General features: G+C 43.9%; 1 protein-coding gene across 4 annotated transcripts in view; it reads right to left on the bottom strand.

Moving 5' to 3' along the window:
- SEC16A (SEC16 homolog A, endoplasmic reticulum export factor) overlaps positions 1–13,934 on the bottom strand; it is a 34,102-nt gene that overhangs the window by 11,104 nt on the left and 9,064 nt on the right. For 3 of the 4 annotated variants that reach the window (XM_054174153.1, XM_054174155.1, XM_054174154.1), the window contains exons 3-18: positions 13,733–13,875; positions 10,302–10,387; positions 9,234–9,360; positions 7,587–7,785; positions 6,059–6,236; positions 5,178–5,320; positions 4,382–4,443; positions 4,033–4,171; positions 2,910–3,152; positions 2,509–2,606; positions 1,765–1,846; positions 1,457–1,574; positions 1,102–1,213; positions 669–774; positions 338–478; positions 128–241 (exon numbers count right to left, since the gene is read on the bottom strand). In XM_054174153.1, coding sequence (XP_054030128.1) covers positions 128–241; positions 338–478; positions 669–774; positions 1,102–1,213; positions 1,457–1,574; positions 1,765–1,846; positions 2,509–2,606; positions 2,910–3,152; positions 4,033–4,171; positions 4,382–4,443; positions 5,178–5,320; positions 6,059–6,236; positions 7,587–7,785; positions 9,234–9,360; positions 10,302–10,387; positions 13,733–13,875 — 2,091 coding nt within the window. The remainder of the gene's footprint in view (positions 1–127; positions 242–337; positions 479–668; positions 775–1,101; positions 1,214–1,456; positions 1,575–1,764; positions 1,847–2,508; positions 2,607–2,909; positions 3,153–4,032; positions 4,172–4,381; positions 4,444–5,177; positions 5,321–6,058; positions 6,237–7,586; positions 7,786–9,233; positions 9,361–10,301; positions 10,388–13,732; positions 13,876–13,934) is intronic. The other variant, XM_054174156.1, reaches the window with a different exon arrangement.

Here is a 13,934-nt window from a genome sequence, read left to right as displayed (position 1 = left end):
CCTGCACTTTATGGCAGGAAGCTATCACAAGCCACCTCATCTGATTCTGGAATCAGCAGAATCAAGAAACTGGATTCACAGTGATCCTTAGAAGAGGACACTCCATGCTGAGAAGTGCACTCTGTACCTTGATCTGTCCATCCACATGGCGAAGCCTCACTAACCACGAAGGCTCAATCAGAGATTCCTGCTCTGGTTTCTCTTTTATCTGCGGGTCAAAGAGGCGCAGCTGGGATGACATCTGGAGAGAGGAATGGTGGTGAAGTTGAGGTTAACCAGGCAGCAAAAAACCCAACTGCATCTACAACATGACACCACAAACACCTCATTCTGTTACCTGGATTAGCTGGCCTATAAGCACAGGTGAATAGTAATGTGGGTCTTTCAGGACAGTTCTGGAAATCACCTCACAGTAATGGAAAGCCTGAGCAGCAAGTCCCATTTCAGCCAGCCGGCAAGCATAGATGAACTTGAAAACCTGAGCAATGCAAGCAGATGAAATAAACCAATGGGGTCAGAATGTTCTCAGAGGCATCACAAGAAAGGCAGCCTGTCATTTCAGCTGAAAGCTCAGAGATCTTATTATCACATCTATACTAAGCAGGACAAAATGCATCCAAGAAATCACTTCTTTGTTTGCAGTAAAGCAGAAAGGAGCAGCTCTTCACCTGGAAATTGGGCAAGCAGCCAGGCTGAGTTCCCAGTGACTGGGCATATTCATAGGCTTCTGTTCTCTGGATGGCTTCATTGGTGGCAAACTTGAAAAATGGCAAGCTATTGGGAATGGGAGAGGAAAAGTATTATTGACCTTGAGACATTGCTGACAATGAAGAATCTGCAATGAAGTCAGAAATGGAGCTCCATCAGACACGTAACAGCAGTCCTCAGACAAGGATAGGGCATCAGACAACTGGCTCCAAACTAGCTGTGGCTAGTGATGAGGGGAGCAGCACAGTTCTCAAGTCATTAAGGTTTCATTTTTGCATCTAAAAAGTTGTGTTGAAAAAAACCAAACACCTAAAAAAGAAAACACCCACACACATCCCCAAAAACCCAAAACCCATACCAAAAAACCCCCACCAAGAAACCTAGAAAGCCAACCTGTGATTTGATCCAATTAGGACAAGCTTTGTTGTCTTCCTTGTGTACACTCCAAAACCAACTTGGGCCATAAGGTAACAGAAATGAGCAGCATCCAGCAGGCCTTTAGAAGCTGTAGAGAGATAAGGGACAGAATTCAGAGGATTTCCTCTCAGTGGCACACTGCAATTCTGTGCTCTGTGTTGCTTTGGCTTTGCATTCAAACACCTTCACAACAGAGATACACCCATATAAAACTCTTCCACTTCATGTTTTACAAAGCAATTCCTTGTTGTCAGAAACATCAGCTGAGTCATTAAAGCTTTCAGGAAGCTTTTCCTTCAAGTCATCACCCTGCTTATTCCCCAAGAGTTACCAAGAGTGTCTCCCATGGTAGCAATGGTCCTGGATTCCAAGTCCACATTATTGGTCAAGTTGGATAACACCATTGCTAGATGAGGCCTCCAGTCTCCCCATTTCTCATCTCCACAGCACTAAAATCAGAAGAATTACTTAGTCAAATCAGTGACTGGAGCTCTGCATGGGCAAAGAGTTTCAACCTAAAAAGGACCAAAACAACTTATCTGACAATTCCAGGCAAAGCACATGGAAAGATCACTGCTGTGACCTACACTACTCACTGCAGCCCTTTAGCCTCAGCTGGAGCTCACACTCAAATCTTACCGTGGATGCAGCTGGCATCCTTCCAGACATGAGCTGGTAAACAGTCTGCAGAGGGTCATTAATTGGGAGACTGTTGGCAAATCTACAGAGACAGAAACAGAACATGAAGATGGGGTAAGCAGTTAAAGTGTACTGAGAGCAGTTAAAGCCTCAGTGGCAGTTCATCTAGCTTAGTTTGAGAGAAGGAAGTACTGTTTGAAACTACTACACTGAATAAGCAGCTGTCCAGTTCACAAGCAAAACATTACTGGTTAACTGGGTCTGCTACTCTGCCACAGCTCAGTCCAAGCTGGGAGGAGTTTCAGGATTCTCTCACCAGCTGACTAGACTTAGTACATGATTTCACAGGCTCAGGAAGCTGAAAGATTTTCTGTCCATAAACATAGCAGGCACAACATCTGCTTCTTTCAGGCAAGCAGAATAAAGGGTACAGAGTTACTTGGCCTTCAACCAAGCTGGACAGTTGGGTTTTTGCACAAAGTGACAAACAGCACCTCTCAAACAAGTCCACACTGGTCAAACAGCCATTACAAAATTGGCACAGAACAACTTCTCAGGTTTAAGTTTATGGCCAGAAGGCTCCAGAATATAAAGCAGAGGATGACAACCAAATACACAGATAAAGTTCAAGTAAAATTCTTCCATAAGCTACTAGAGATAACTCATGATTTTGACATCAAGATGCCTCTACCTCATTAGCAGAGTAAAGAATCACACTGTACTAACCAACAAGCCAAAGAGTACCTGGTCATAACTCTTGCATGTGTTCTGCTGTCCATTTTGCTGGCAAGCAGCAGAGCGTGACCCCACAAACCATGCTTCATGGCAGACTCCAAGGCATCCTAATTAATACAGAAATTAGTTTACCATACTGCTCAGGTAAACAATGGTTGTTTTACTGCAGTTGTTTTACTGCAGTTGTTTTACTGCAGCACTTTGAGCTTTAAAGTGCTTGTTTAGATCAAATGCTAACAATATTAACACAACTTTGGCTTATATTAAACTGCAGGGCATAGCATTTTTTTTTCCATCTCATGAAATATTATGAGCTCTGCAAGTCACAGACAAGATTTTATCTGATGCCTAAAAATAAGTAAACAAAGCAAGACACATCAAGCGTTAGGGACAAGAGTGTAAGCGTTCACCTTCTTGCGTCCATAAAGCAGCAGCTCCCTGAATCTCTCTGTCTCTTTCTCCAGGCTGTCAATTGTGGTTATAAGACTGTCAGTGAGAAAGGAGAGCTGGGCTTCACCAGATTCCTCTTCAACTTGTTCCAAAGCCTCATTAGTGAAATCAATCAAATTTGCCTCGTTAGGAGACTTCCCAGGAAGCCACACTGTTTTATGATCTCGGAGCAAAAGTTCAGCCAGGTCTGTTCCCACAACAGTCTGTAGGAAGAGAAAAAACAAGGCCAAAACCAATTCCTGTTGTTCCACCACTGCCTTCAATTTATTTGGCAGTTCAAGAGCATTGTGTTAAAAACAGCATCTCTAAGCACCTGAGGACAAGTGACCACTCCACTGGATCCATCAATCTGTGAACTATTCCAAGATCAGTCACTATAGAATCAATAAGGTTGGAAAAGACCTCAAAGAGCATCAAGTCCAACCTGTCACCACAGACCTCATGACTACTAAACCATGGCTCCAAGTGCCACATCCAATCCCCTCTTGAACACCTCCAGGGATGAGGACTTCACCACCTCCCTGGGCAGCACATTCCAAGCGCTAACAACTCTCTCTGTGAAGAACTTTCTCCTCACCTTGAGCCTAAACCTCCCCTGGTGCCGTTTGAGACTGTGTCCTCTTGTTCTGGTGCCGCTTGTCTGGGAGAAGAGGCCAACCCCCTCTTGCCTACAACCTCCCTTCAGGTAGCTATAGACAGCAATAAGGTCTCCCCTGAGCCTCCTCTTTTCCAGGCTAAATAATCCCAGCTCCCTCAGCCTCTCCTCACAGGGCTGTGCTCAAGGCCTCTCCCCAGCTTTGTTGCCCTTCCCTGGATACATTCAAGTGTCTCAATGTCCTTCTTCAATTGAGGGACCCAGAACTGTACACAGTAGTCAAGGTGTGGCCTAACCAGTGCTGAGTACAGGAGCACAGTGACTTCCCTGCTCCTGCTGGCCACATTATTCCTGATGCAGGCCAGGATGCCATTGGCCTTCTTGGCCACCTGTAACACCTATGGACATATTTTTGTCTTACAGAGATAACCTTTTGTGTGGAATATAAAATATTTTAGGAGAGAAAAAATCCCAGCAGTGAGACATACCCCATTCTGCCTGCACAGCAAGACAATAAAGTCCCAAAGCAGACTTGCAGATTCTTTGTCAATCAGATTTTCATTCTTAAAGCACTGTGTAGCTTTGTTTTGTGCAAAATTAATAACATCCACTTTATGGGTGTCATCCCTGGGAAAAGAGAAAAGAAAGAAGAGACAAATTTAAACACAGAGGTTATTATTATGGTTAGAATGAGGAACAAATGCAAAGCTCATGTGTTGCTGAGGTAGGTGAAAAGCCACAAGTAGCTTAAATCAACTTTAATCTGCAGACAAAAGTTCAATGAAGAAATAAATTCTGAATGCATGAAAGTGATTTCTGAAATCTCTAAGAACATACTTGGCAAGAGGACCAGGAAATGCTCTCATCTCTTCTTGCTCTGGAGAGTGTTGTAACATAGTCTGAAACACAAATGCAAACCATGAGAAATTCTTGCAACTATGAGTTTTGCTTTCTATCAATAAAATCCCCAGACCTGAACATAACCTGTAGTGCAATCAAGGCTCAAACAAAACACACATGGCAACTTGCAACCTGCCTAAGGATAATAAATGATGAAATCTACTTGCCATGGAAGTCATCCTGTAGCATCAAAAAAATCATCTCCTTAATGAGAAAAATCACTTAGGTTGGAAGAGACTTTTAGATCAAGTCCAACCATAAAGCTAACACTGCCAAGCCCAAGTTTTCTTGCTGATGTTCTAGTACTTCTAGACAATTCTGTTCCCTAATAGTTCACCAATTAATTCTACCCTCACCACCTAAGCCTCTCCTTCCATAGATTCTACATCACTTGAGTACAGCATTTCTTTGTAGGGGGCACAAGAAGAATGAAAATATAGCCATGAAATCCAACCCCCAGTCCCTGCAGATGGCAGGCAGCCCCTAGCCCTGCAGAGGATGTATGAGGACAATGTTGTCTCTGCAAAAAGCAACACAGAGACAAACACAAATCCAGCCCTTAGAGGATATAAGGATTCCATCTGAACAAAATAAGGAGCTGAAGTAACTGTTTTAGTTATGGTTGCAGCCCAGACAGATAAAGGTAGATGTGTTGACATACTAAAGAAAGAAGTCAGGAAGTTCCCTGTTCACCTTCAAAAGCAACACCTCCCTCCTTCCTTTTGGACTTTACCTCCATACTGTGTATTTCAACCAGAGCTGGCTGTCCTTCTGAAGGCAGGTTTGGTAGCACTTTAATTAAGAAGCCCCCAGGACCAAACCTGGCACAGATATGAGGCACTGAATATTTCTCAGGCGTTGAGGGCCTTAGAGGTGCTGAAACAGGAAAAACACAATAAAATGATACAACAAGAACAAATAACCTGTCCTGCAACTGAGCAAACTTGCTGATGCATTTATCCAATTCACTAATCCTGCAGTATTAGTGGAAAAACCCCTGCTATTCAATTGGGCTAAGCATTCTAAGCCACAACTAATCAGTTCCATTACAGTCCTAAAGATCTGCAACACCAAGAACCAAACTTGACCTACAGCACTGATTATTTTGCAGTGCAGGAGCTTTGCTTGTATCAGACACACATCTGTAACCTCTGTACAAATATATCTTTAGAGCTAATGATACACTTTCAAATACTCTTGGGAAAGCTTTTAGCAGAGAACCAGCAACATGGTAAGAAAAAAAGAATGGAAAAACCTGGTTTAAAGTTAAACTTTAATGACTCCCCATGAAGCACAAGCAGGGTAGTTTACAAATCTAACCATAATAAAGGCATTTACAGATGGGAGTATGCAGCATTTAATAGCAAACTGTCCAGCTGCTACTGCTCTGTGACACACCCAGGTTTCAGCAACTTATTCTCACACTTAAAAGGAAACAAAACTGTTCATGTGCCCATATGCTGCAAAATAGCTTTCCTCTCCTGTCAACAGGCTCCATGAACACAGGAAGGGCATCTCACATGCTACAAACGCTAACAGAAGTGCAAACTGCTACTGCTAGACACCCTCAGAAGCACAGCATCTCCCCTCCTCCTTCCCCAGTGGTGCCAATACCTTGCTCTACAGCTGACCATCCAGTTTCAGTCGGGTAGCCATAATCTGCATAAGGCTGCTGTCCATCAAAGTTAGGAGCATATCCTCCATATGGATAATCCCCGTGGAGCGACACTGCCTGTGCAGTAGTTTCATAGGTATTAGCTGTTAGATCATGATTGCTTCTGTACAGCTGGCTCTAAACAGATCATATTAGTAACTGTTAGCAGAGCATCAAGTTACACAGAGCAAGCAACACTGCAAGCAGGACTAGAGGCAGTCAGCATCGCCTCAGCTTTGAGTCTTTGTACTGTTTATAAATCAGGGTTACAACATCCCTGCACTGGAGAAAACCACCCCCCAAGACACTTGCAGCAACAGGCTAGAGGAGACAGTTAACAGATCTAAGTGATCTCCTTCAGTGTTTTTACTGCTACCATTGGATCTCTTCAGTGCTCACACAACAGTGGCTGTGCTTGTGTGAAGATACACATTACAGGAGGAGTTACAGGTTTGAGTGTTGCTGTTGAACTCCACTGTGACAGAAAAATCTCAGCTGATCCAACCTGAGGAATGCCTAAGTGACTTCAGGTGCCAAAAGAGAAATGCCTAAATGATCACAGAATCATGGAATTGTTTCCCTTGGAAAAGACCTCTAAGATCATCAACTCCAACTGTCAAATTAAGACCACCATGGCCATTTAACCATGTCCATAGGTTTCCTGAACACCTCCAGTGATGGTGACTTCGTCACCTCCCCAGGCAGCCTGTTCCAAAGCCTCACCACTCTTGAAGTAGTTTTTCCTAGTCTCCAACCTAAACCTCCCCACAGCACAGTTTCAGGCCATTTCCTCTCATTCTGTCACTTGATAGGAGGGAGAAGAGACCAACCACCATCTCACTACAACCTCTAAGACTACTTCAAATATTACTGAATGAGTTGGAGGTCAGACTGGAAAGAAACATGATGAGCCAATACAGGAGACTAGAGCTAAAATGACACATCCCAAAGACCTTATCTCAAAAATAACCCAAAGAGTCTCTGTGGTTTTCAGGTACTTGTACTTATAGCATAAGTAGGTGAGAAATCAGTTAGATCTGGGGTTTGCTTTGGGAGTCAAAATAGCATCATACAAATATGGAGTTAGTCTTCTAACAGATCCCAAGTTCAGCAGCAGCATTCATGCTTGTGATGAGAAAAAACACAGAACACAAAGCCAGGCACATTATCAACTACAGCCAAAGCACAGGAAGGGCAAAGTTCTCACAAACAGCAAATGGATTCAGTAGAGGAAATTTTCCATTTCTCTGTGTGTGGCAACTTGCACAGCTGAGTGCTGATTTTGGTTAAAGTTCTCTTGACAACTGTGATAAATATTAAGTTCAAAACTGTATTACAGAACAGCCTTCACTCAAAGAAGAAACATTTTCAGAACACATTTCCCAAGCTAGGCCTCAAAATACATCTGTATTTCTGATGTTTCACCCACCCCTCAGGTTGAGCTAGACTCAGCTGAAAGGATACTTGATGGGACCATTGGAAACTCACCTGCTGAGAGCGAGAGCTGAAGCTGCTCTGGCGACTGTGAATGCTGCGGGAGCTACGGAGGCTGTGACCGGAATGCTCGCTGTGGACACTGCGCCTGTCAAACTCATCTCCATAAGGATCCCTGTGGGGCTCAGACTCATCATCAAAGCTCCCAGCAAAACGAGGATCGTATCTCCAGTTATCTTCATATCGGTCATGCCTGAAGAACAAAGAAATCACAGAGTCCTCGAGGTTGGAAGGGGCCTCTGGAGATGATGCATCCAGTCCAACCCCGCTGCCAGAGCAGGATCACCCCGGGCAGGACACACAGGAACATATCCAGGTGGGTTTTCAAAGTCTCCAGAGAAGGAGACTCCACCACCTCTCTGGGCAGCCTGCTCCAATGCTCTGTCACCCCCACAGTAAAGCAGCATCTCTTCACGTTGAGGTGGAACTTCCTGTGTTCCAGCTCATACCTGTTGTACCCTGTCCTATCGCTGGGCACCACCGAAAAGAGCCTGAGACCTTCATCTTGACATCCACCCCTCAGATATTTATAGACATTCATAAGACCCCCTCTCAGCTTTCTCTTTTCCAGACTGAACAGCCCCAGTTCTCTCAGTCTTTCTTTATAGGGTTCAAGTCCCTTCATAAGGTTCAAGTCCCTTCATAAGGTTCAAGGGGTGGTTGGGACACCGTCCCTGGAGGTGTTTAAGACCAGTCTGGATGAGGCTCTGGCCAGCTTGATCTAGTGTGGGGTGTCCCTGCCCATGGCAGCAGGGGTGGAACTAGATGATCCTTGTGGTCCCTTCCAACCCTGACTGATACTATGATACTATGAATTCCCTTCATTACCCAAAGCCCAAGGGAACTGACTTCACTGGACACTTATCTACCTAACTTTAGAAGAGTTTGTAGATAATTTCCTAGATTGAGGTCTTCAGTGAAGTTAATAAACCAATATTTCTTCAAGAAGTTTATCCAGCATATTCATGATCAAGACCATAGAATCACAGAATCAATAAGGTTGGAAGAGACCTCAAAGATCATCAAGTCCAACCTGTCACCCAACACCTCATGACTACTAAACCATGGCACCAAGTGCCACATCCAATCCCCTCTTGAACACCTCCAGGGATGGGGACTCCACCACCACCATCATGTTCTAGGAAAACTCACAGGATGTTCACCTGATCTGCAAACAAGTCCTGCTGCCTTAAAGCCTTTTCTTGAAAGTAACGTGGCAGCTCACCTGCTTTTTAATCTGTTAAAGCTACAGAGAGGACTGCTGAGATACATCTGTGAAATGTGTAACAGTGCTTTCTTAACTCTGCCACAGGATGCACGAGTACTGTAGAGGATTTTACTTACAAGCTGCAGGACACCCTGAAATTCTGGTGCCTGATACAATTATCACAACAGCTCATAAAATCTGAAGGCTTTGGGGCACATCTTCAGCAAAAAGCACTTCTCTTAGTGTCCAAGCAAAGCCTCAGCATTTGCCTTCACACTCACTGCCACGATGCAATTTTCTGGTGACACATTTGACTATGTGGGACTCAGCCCTGAAGAAACCAGGTTATCTTCCTTCACTCTGATATACACACTGGATCTCTGATGGTCATCAGCACCTAGGCCCTGGAAAGATCCTTAAGAATGTGGACAAACCTGTTGCCATATGGATATGCTTCTCTCTTCTGGTAAGGGTTGTGTTCAGCATCATACCAGTAGCTCTGATACCTAGGATCTCTGTACCTGGGGTCATATGCTGAGTAACGCTCCCAGTGCCTTGGGTCTTTGGAAGAGAAAAGCAAATGGTTTAGGCATTGAAAAGCATTACCTTTAAACCTTCCTTTTCCCTACTGTTTTCTCTTTAGTTACATCCTGATTTGCTCCTGAAGCATAAGGAATACATCAGAATAATGTACATAAAGCTATATAAATGTCCACTCACTTTTTGAAGCAAACAAAAAAAAACCCCAACTGAACAAAATCAATTTCACACCTTTCAGAGAAACTTGGTTGTTGGAGTTAACTCCATACTCTTCAGAGAGCAGTGTTTGCCACCAGAGACAGAAATCTGCTCCAGCAGCTTTAAAACTTGATTATGGCATGATAACTCAACAAATATTAACAAAATCTGTGTGATACTATCATGCTAATTGCCTCAGGATGTGGACAGATGTTGCTCTCTCTCTCCCAGACACTCCAGTGAGTCATTACCTTCAGCTTTCCAACACTAGTCTATCTCTGGGAGCATTCAGATAATCACAGACCAAACCAAATTCCAGTCATGAGTCAATTTCTGTTTACACTCATCTAAAATTCACTTTAGAGGTCTGCCTGCAGGTTGCACACCAGGGATACACCCCAGTAAATGACAAGTTGGAATACACTGAAGGAAACTATTCTGTAGACTGACAATGGTGTCTTTCACCATAGGAAGGTGAATTCAAGTCTGGTAAGGAAGGGAAAACTTACTTCAATTTCTCTTTACTACTTCTATTGAATAAAAGCCACCCAGGAAGGCTGGCATGGTATTAAGAACTGAAGCAAGGCCAAAGATCAATTTTGAGCAAGCATAACTTCAATTCTTGCTGGTTGTGGAAGAAACAGTCCTAATTAATATGGAAAGCCAAACCAATTCTCTGATCTTAAAAGTTTCTCTTCCCCCATAAACTTTTGTTCAAACTTGCAGTTTTCTACAGCAACCCAGAGTTCATTTTGACACCTTACCTCCATAATCATATGAGTTTGGGTAATAGCCTGGATAATAATCACTCCATCCACTTTTTCCATAATATTCATCAGGATATCCTTGCCTGAAAGAGAGAACATAGGTTTAAAAGTGTTATAACTCCTTCTGCAGCCTCTTCTGAAGTCAGCAGAGGGATAAATTATGAGTTTCACACTTAAAAGGAAAGCAAGGAATCATAAAATGAAACCTTACAAACCAATATACCACTAAACAGTTGTGTGCCATCAAAAGCTGGCAGCTCCCACCATACAGTAACTCAGGGGGGTTTGCTAACTGCTTTGGTGCTAAGTTTAACTACTAACAGACAATTAATCATGAAAACTACTACTACTATAATCAGCATCCTTTGAACTGTCTCAACAGTGAAGTCAGTAACTTAAGTGATGAACTAATTGTCCCTCAATTTGAACAGTGCTTTGTGGTACATCTCCTGGGGTTGAAAATAGGACTACAGTCTGGAGAAGGGCTTGTGAGAAAGGGTTAGGACATGAACTGCCTCTCTCATAGATAATTCATAGAATCATAGAATAGTTGGGGTGGGAAAGGAATGCCAAAGGTCATCTAGTCCAACCCCCCCTGCAGTCAGCAGGGACATCTGCTGATTGGTCAGGCTGCTCCAAGCCTTGTTGAGCCTGATCTTGAATTCATCTCCAGGGACAAGGCCTCAACTACCTCCCAGGGCAACCTCTTCCAATGTTTCACCACCTTTACGGTGCACAACTTGTTCCTAACATCCAATCTAGATCTCCTCCTCTCTGATTTCAAACCATTGGCCCTCATCCTATCACTACAGGCCTTTCACAGTTGCAACTTGGTCTGTTTGAAAGGACAAAGAACAAAGCAGATCTGCAGAAAACAGCCTGTAGAAAGAAAAAGATCCTGCTGATGAATCTGAGCAGAGGTTTCAGCCTCCGGGGCTGCTACTGTAGCCTCTGGCACTAGTATGAAACTGTAACAAAAGAGACAAAAGCAAAGTACACTGTAACTCTTAAGACTACCTGGCTGAAGAACTCAATATTCCATCACTCTGCTGACTAGGAGCTGATGGCAGCCTGTGGCTGGCAGGCACACAGAACACTAACCCTGCAGGACCAGCACTGATGCAATCCCAACGTTTTATTTCCACTCTGTGCTCAGCCTGCTTCTCAAGCTCAGCTTTTCAGCAGAGGCAGCAATGTTCTGAGTATCTGCACATCACTGCATTTAACATCTCAGTGAATAAATGAGGCATTGAGCTGCAATTTTACAGCAGGACATCACTGCAGAAATCAATTCAGACTCCCAGGTTTAATAACCTTCTAAATAGGCTCAGATGGACAGTAGGAAAAGGTTGGTTCTCATTTGTGCAATTAGAGGACTGAAAGAATAACAATACTCATTTACAGAGCCCATGTGAGAACACTGCTTGTCCAAATGAACAGAACAAGCACGAGCACCTGAATAAAACCAACACAAAAGTGAGTGTGAATACAGAAGAGGACTACAATACTTTTAAATGGGAAGAGAAAAATTATGAGCCTTTATGGCACACTTCTTTTAGGACACCATCCCACAACTTCTGAGACAAGGCAGAAGATCAATGTTACATGAAAAATGTAGTGTCTACATACACATGTGGGGAGAGGTTTACACATTGATGTGTATGGATAGACATGTGTATATGCATTACCCAAGTGTGTAGACACTCATGAGCACATGCACACATACAGGCACAGGAGGTCAAGATAATTAATGTCAGTGTGGGATGATGGAAACTTTCAGGCTCCTCTACAACTCATCACACAACTCCAAAGTGGCCAAGCAAGTTGAGTGATGTTCCTCCCTGGAATACGTGGGAAGTTTGTTAACATAGCACTTACCCTGCAGAGGAGGAGGAGGAGGTTTGATCTTATCAGATCAGGTTTATCCACTCAACCAACCTTCTCAGTCTCCTTCAGAATGATTTTATTCTTTCTCCTCAAGCAGAGTTTACAAAGCTGCATTATCAGCAATTGCTGCACCAAGGGCAAGTTTCAGCCATGCTATATCACACTGACTTAGCCACTCTTGGACTCTGCTGCCCTGCAGTACCAAACCACAGTCCACAGCTGCCTGCAACGTCACCTCACAAATCAACTGACAGAACTACTCCTAACAGGCTTTGATCTGCCCAAGGCCACCTATAGGGATTTCAGCCTCTTATGAGAATAGTAGATAAGAGCAACACACCCCAGGAAGTGCTCCCAGAGCTTCTTATCTCATTACAAGATCTCACAGTGCACTTAGATCCCCTTAAGATAATGACAGAGGTTATCACATGCAGCCATTGTTCCATACTGCTCAAAGCAAACACACACCCTCCACCTCCCCACCCCCCCCATAATCTTCTGGAGGTGGTAAGCAAAGTGGCACATTTTTAATTTGAAGGCTGCTCCATGAGTGAGCTGCCAACAACAGACAAATACTACAAAGGGTTTCATCATTTCCAGAGAGATAACTGGGGTTCTCTCTGGGAAAGCTGCAAACCCATCCACCAGATAATGCAACAGGAACATTTTGTCATTAACTTGAGGTTCACACAAATCATTTTGCTTTCTGATGATTAAAGCATGTCATCCCTGGAAGGCAATTTGCTGCTTCTTGCTTGAGGAATACTGGAGATTTAATTTCTGCTTTTGATATTTACAAGGAACACCTGAACACACCGTTGCCCTCTTTCTTTTGTTTTTCTTCCATATAATCAGACAGACTGAGGCTTTTAAGCTTCCTTATAACTCATGTGCTACCTGCATCAAAACCCATGGTGAAGTCAGTGTGTGAAACACACCCACAGAGCACCTTAGCTGCATGGAGTGGGGGTTCTGTGAGAAAGTTCACCCACACAGTGGAAGCAATTATCAAATTAACCTGACAGCACCAGGATGTGTCCACTTGATTCACCATCTCTCTTTCCCCAGTATCTGAACCATGGGTCAGTAGGTCACACACACAGCCATGCTTGTGAGGCAAGCCTCAGATGAAGGTGCTGAAGGGCTGTTTATGAAAAAAATTTCGGGCCATGGCTTCAGTGCCAGCCAGAAACTGAACCAGTACTGACTGACAAACCCACAGCCCACACTGCTCCTTCACAGCGTGTGTGAAAAAGAGCTAACCTCAGCACTCTGTCCATCAGACTGAACTCCTGCCTGGCAGAAAAACCAGCAACAACCCAGAGAACTGAATGAAAGGAGGAACAAAGAGTTAGCAACAGAGAAGGCTGCAGAACCATATCCTTTTCAGCTGTGGCATTTGATACCGAGCGTTCCTATGGCAGCACACAAAGAGCTTTTGAACTTCTCAGTGCTGCTTGTGCTCTCAAACTCCAGCAGGCATTGTGACACTCACTGCTTCAGGGCACACCAGATCTTTACTCAGCTCAGGCATTGCATACCTAGAAGAGGGCCTGTCAGAGCAGTGGCTGGCTCTGGAGCTAGGCCGCTCAGGCTCAGGATACCGATAGCTCCCAGGCTCCATGTAGGCAGCGTTGGTGCTGTCATAGTGTCTGTACCGTGGGTCATACTGTCCATAGCTATCCTAGAAAAGAGATTGGACATGTAAGGGCAGAGGCTTCCCACCTCCAAGAATACTCCTTT

This window comes from Dryobates pubescens, chromosome 29 (genome assembly GCF_014839835.1).
Source record: "Dryobates pubescens isolate bDryPub1 chromosome 29, bDryPub1.pri, whole genome shotgun sequence".
In the NCBI taxonomy this organism is placed as follows: domain Eukaryota; kingdom Metazoa; phylum Chordata; class Aves; order Piciformes; family Picidae; genus Dryobates; species Dryobates pubescens.
This window is presented reverse-complemented; position numbering and strand designations above follow the sequence as displayed.